The 3365-nt window shown below is 30.1% G+C and overlaps 1 protein-coding gene across 1 annotated transcript; it reads left to right on the top strand.

The window, feature by feature from the left end:
- The first annotated feature begins 924 nt into the window (after nucleotides 1-924).
- Nucleotides 925-3040, top strand: LOC129287467 (MADS-box protein SOC1-like). The gene is made up of 5 exons (XM_054923630.1): nucleotides 925-975; nucleotides 1085-1184; nucleotides 1264-1305; nucleotides 2133-2174; nucleotides 2567-3040. Exons 1-5 carry the CDS (start codon nucleotides 938-940, stop codon nucleotides 2693-2695), a joined length of 351 nt encoding a protein of 116 aa, XP_054779605.1. The 5' UTR covers nucleotides 925-937; the 3' UTR covers nucleotides 2696-3040.
- The last annotated feature ends 325 nt before the right edge of the window (nucleotides 3041-3365 follow it).

The raw sequence follows: 3365 nt of genomic DNA, 5'->3' as shown, positions 1-3365 counted from the left end.
GCACAACAATGGTTGGTAACATATCCGGGTTTATTGCATCAGATACTTAATATTCTCTTTATTTTAAATTATAAGATACTTTTAGACAAAATCTCACATGTCAATAAATCGTATTAAATACATTTAACAATTTTACTTTTTTAAAAAATAAAAATATAAACTTTTAAAAATACTCTTTATCTAATATATTGAAAAGAGTGAGGGATGTGAATTAAATAAAGAAAAAAGATAATATTGAAATAAGTTTATTTAATAAAACTTTATTTTACTTAAAGTGTATTATATTTTAAAATGTGAAATGCCTTTTAAAAGTATTTTATAATGTAGGATAGAGGGGCTTATATAATATTTTATAAAATTTAGTGAAGTGTTTATGAGTTATTTCAAAAAAATACTCACACATCTAATTGATTTAGTTTGGATGTTATGTTTGACTTTAAGATTCTTGAAATTAATTGTTCTAATTAAGGGTAATTTGTGAATAATATGTAATTTTAACCATATTTCTTAACCCACATGTGATTTTGTTAAAGTGCCTTATAAACAAGACAAAAGGGAATATTTAAATGTGTTTTAGGTGCTTGTTTATGTGTGTGTTTGTAATTGATTTTACACTGCGAACATGTGGTGGAATGTGTCTAAAAAAGAAAAAGAAAAATTTGTCCCAAATTATTTTGTGACAAACTGTTTCATCCCAAACGAAGGTACAATATATTTCTGCAATGGAAAATCTCTCCTCACAAAATACATCCTAGTTTTATGTTCTGTATTTTAGTGTATTAGTATTCAATTTTTCATATGGATCTCCATCCAGGCTCTTTTATGTGGTATCCATCTCCTTGTTATATATTTTTTTTCTCCTGCATAGGCACCACTTTATAATTAACACAATATTCTACTGTTTAATGTCTGAAAATGAAATCAACAAACAGCAGGCATGAGGAAGATGATTGAGCGCCTTGAAGCTTCAAAACGGTTCCAGGAGCAACTTTGAATTACTCTATGAATTGCTAATATTTTTAAATTCATTCATAATGCATGCTTAATTAATCAATTTGCTTTTATAACTTCAATCATTTATTAGGAAACTCTCAGGAGAAAGTTTGAACTCATGTTCCCTACAAGAGCTGCAAGAGATAGAAGAACAGCTGCGTAAGAGTGTGAAAAACGTTCAAGAAAGGAAGGTAGATTTAATATTATGTTTTTACGATGCAATTTTTTCTTTGTTTTGTAAAGTTCTAAATTCAAAATTTATTTTTCCAGAATCAGATGTTTAAGGAGAAAATGGAGAAACTTAAAGAAAAGGTAAGATGTCCGTTGAGAAATAGTTTCAAAATTGTGTGGATATATATGTATATTTAGACCACCCGCAAGCTTTTTAAAAAAAAAAAAACAGAGAGAGAGAAAAAGCAAACAAACAACACACACACACACACACAACAGCAGCAGCAGCAGCAACAACAACAACAATTTTAATCAAACTGTTCTCCCCTGTAAACTCTAAACCCTAGTCATGTGCCTTGATGGGATTTGAGTTAACTTCGTTAAGGGAGAAATATACGAAAGTAAATATTGATTGGAGTTTGCAGTGATGAATGACTTAATTAAAAATTTAAAACTTTTATTGTGATCTGTAAATGACTTCAAATTTAAGGAGAATTTTCTCTTTGTTTCTTCAAAATTTAACAAACTTGATAAATTAATAGGTATTGTCAATCACAAACATACATGTAAATATATTAGATTTAAGCTATTTAAGTGAAACAAAACTAAGTCCTTCACACACACACACACATTTAATTTAGGTTTGCACTACTATTATGTGTGATGGTTAGCCTTGGATTTTTCATGTTCTATTGTTGCCCATAATATAAAGTTTTACATCATGCTTCAAGGTTTTTTTTCCCTTTATTTCCTTTATTTGTGATTTGATGTAACTATACGATATTTTCAATCATATAAGTGAGGGTTTAATTACTAGTAAAATTTGGTAGTATCTTCTTCATTTTAATGCAGAAAAACAGATTCGTGAGGTGGGGCTAGGATTTTCTTCATTTATGAATTTGACTATCCAGCAATAAAATAATCAAAAAAAAAAATTGCTGACTTCTCTTGTTTTGAATACAATCCAGGAAAAAGCCCAAACAGAAGAAAATGCAAGGCTCTCTGTGAAGGTAAGATTGTAGTAAATTTCATCTAGAAATCATTTCATTTACTTGGGCTTTAGGAAAAAGAAAATCAAGTTCTCTGAACTTTTGGGTGCAAACTCATAGTCTAAGGAAATATTTAGATAGGAGAACTAAAGGACATTGATTAGTATTAGGAATAGTGAATGACCGCTCAAAAATGGGGGGAGAGGAAAAATGGACAAAGAGTAGGAAGGATACTATATCTTAATTTAAAATATGACTTAAGTTTATGGATGATTCTTCTTTATTTTATATTAGTTATTAAGTTTGGCTTTAATTCATCTGATGATGGACTCTTACATTGTTTTAAATCTATTTATATTTGGATATCCTAACAATCAAATTTTGAAGGAAAGACATTGATTTTGTGGGTGCAGTTTGCGCCGATGACAAAGCAAGCAAGACAGAATTTGAGTGTGAATCCAGCATCCACATCAGAAATTAATATTTCATCTTTGGATGTGGAGACTGATTTGTTCATCGGACTTCCAGAGAGAAGAACATGACCTATTCCTTAAGTAAAGTTGAAGATTATGAAATCCACATTTATTAGTAATCTGATATATATTATATATATAATATGAAAATTTTAATAAGCCACACTATTCATAAATTATAAATAATGTGGCATATTTCTTAGCTTTCGTACAATGCAAAGGATGTGCACCATTGTTTCAATAATGTAGAGAGACTATAGAGGAGAGGAACCACAATCTCTCTTTCCAAAAGACCAAAAATGGTGGTTCGAAGAGTGGATAGTACTGTGATAAAATAAGGCTCATCTCTATGGTCCATGTAATCAAGTGACATGAATTTTGCTTACTTGAAATACTTTGACGTTTTTTACGTGTATGGGGTAAAATCTCTTATTCCATTCTTTGATAGATAATGAATGTTTATTTTTTTTTTTTTTACCAATCAGTTCGTTTAATTATTTAGTTAGTCTCTTGATGATTTAAAGTGCTTTAATTACACGCTACTCTTCCATCAAGTCCACCATCATCCCAACTGTGATGCTTGCTTTTCATGATACTTTTCTAATATATAATTCAAATCATGAATCAAGAAGCAACTTGATTTGTCGTCGTTATTAGACGCCTTATACCTAAAGCCGGTAATTCGGGCCAAGTCCGACGAGCTAGCCCGAATTGGCCCGAAAAATTTTAGGGCCGGGCT

This window comes from Prosopis cineraria, unplaced genomic scaffold (assembly GCF_029017545.1).
Source record: "Prosopis cineraria cultivar Desert tree isolate PC_DT_omini unplaced genomic scaffold, ASM2901754v1 PC12, whole genome shotgun sequence".
NCBI classification, from domain to species: Eukaryota; Viridiplantae; Streptophyta; class Magnoliopsida; order Fabales; family Fabaceae; genus Prosopis; species Prosopis cineraria.
Note: the sequence above shows the minus strand (reverse complement) of the source record. Positions and strands in the feature narration are given on the sequence as shown.

What these genes read in the sequence shown, in the direction of transcription:
- LOC129287467 (XM_054923630.1), top strand. Translation starts at nt 938, where the DNA reads ATGAGGAAGATGATTGAGCGCCTTGAAGCTTCAAAACG. An exon ending in TGGAGAAACTTAAAGAAAAG is followed by an intron (nt 1,306 to 2,132) that starts GTAAGATGTCCG and finishes AATACAATCCAG; the next exon opens with GAAAAAGCCCAAACAGAAGA. An exon ending in ATGCAAGGCTCTCTGTGAAG is followed by an intron (nt 2,175 to 2,566) that starts GTAAGATTGTAG and finishes TTGTGGGTGCAG; the next exon opens with TTTGCGCCGATGACAAAGCA.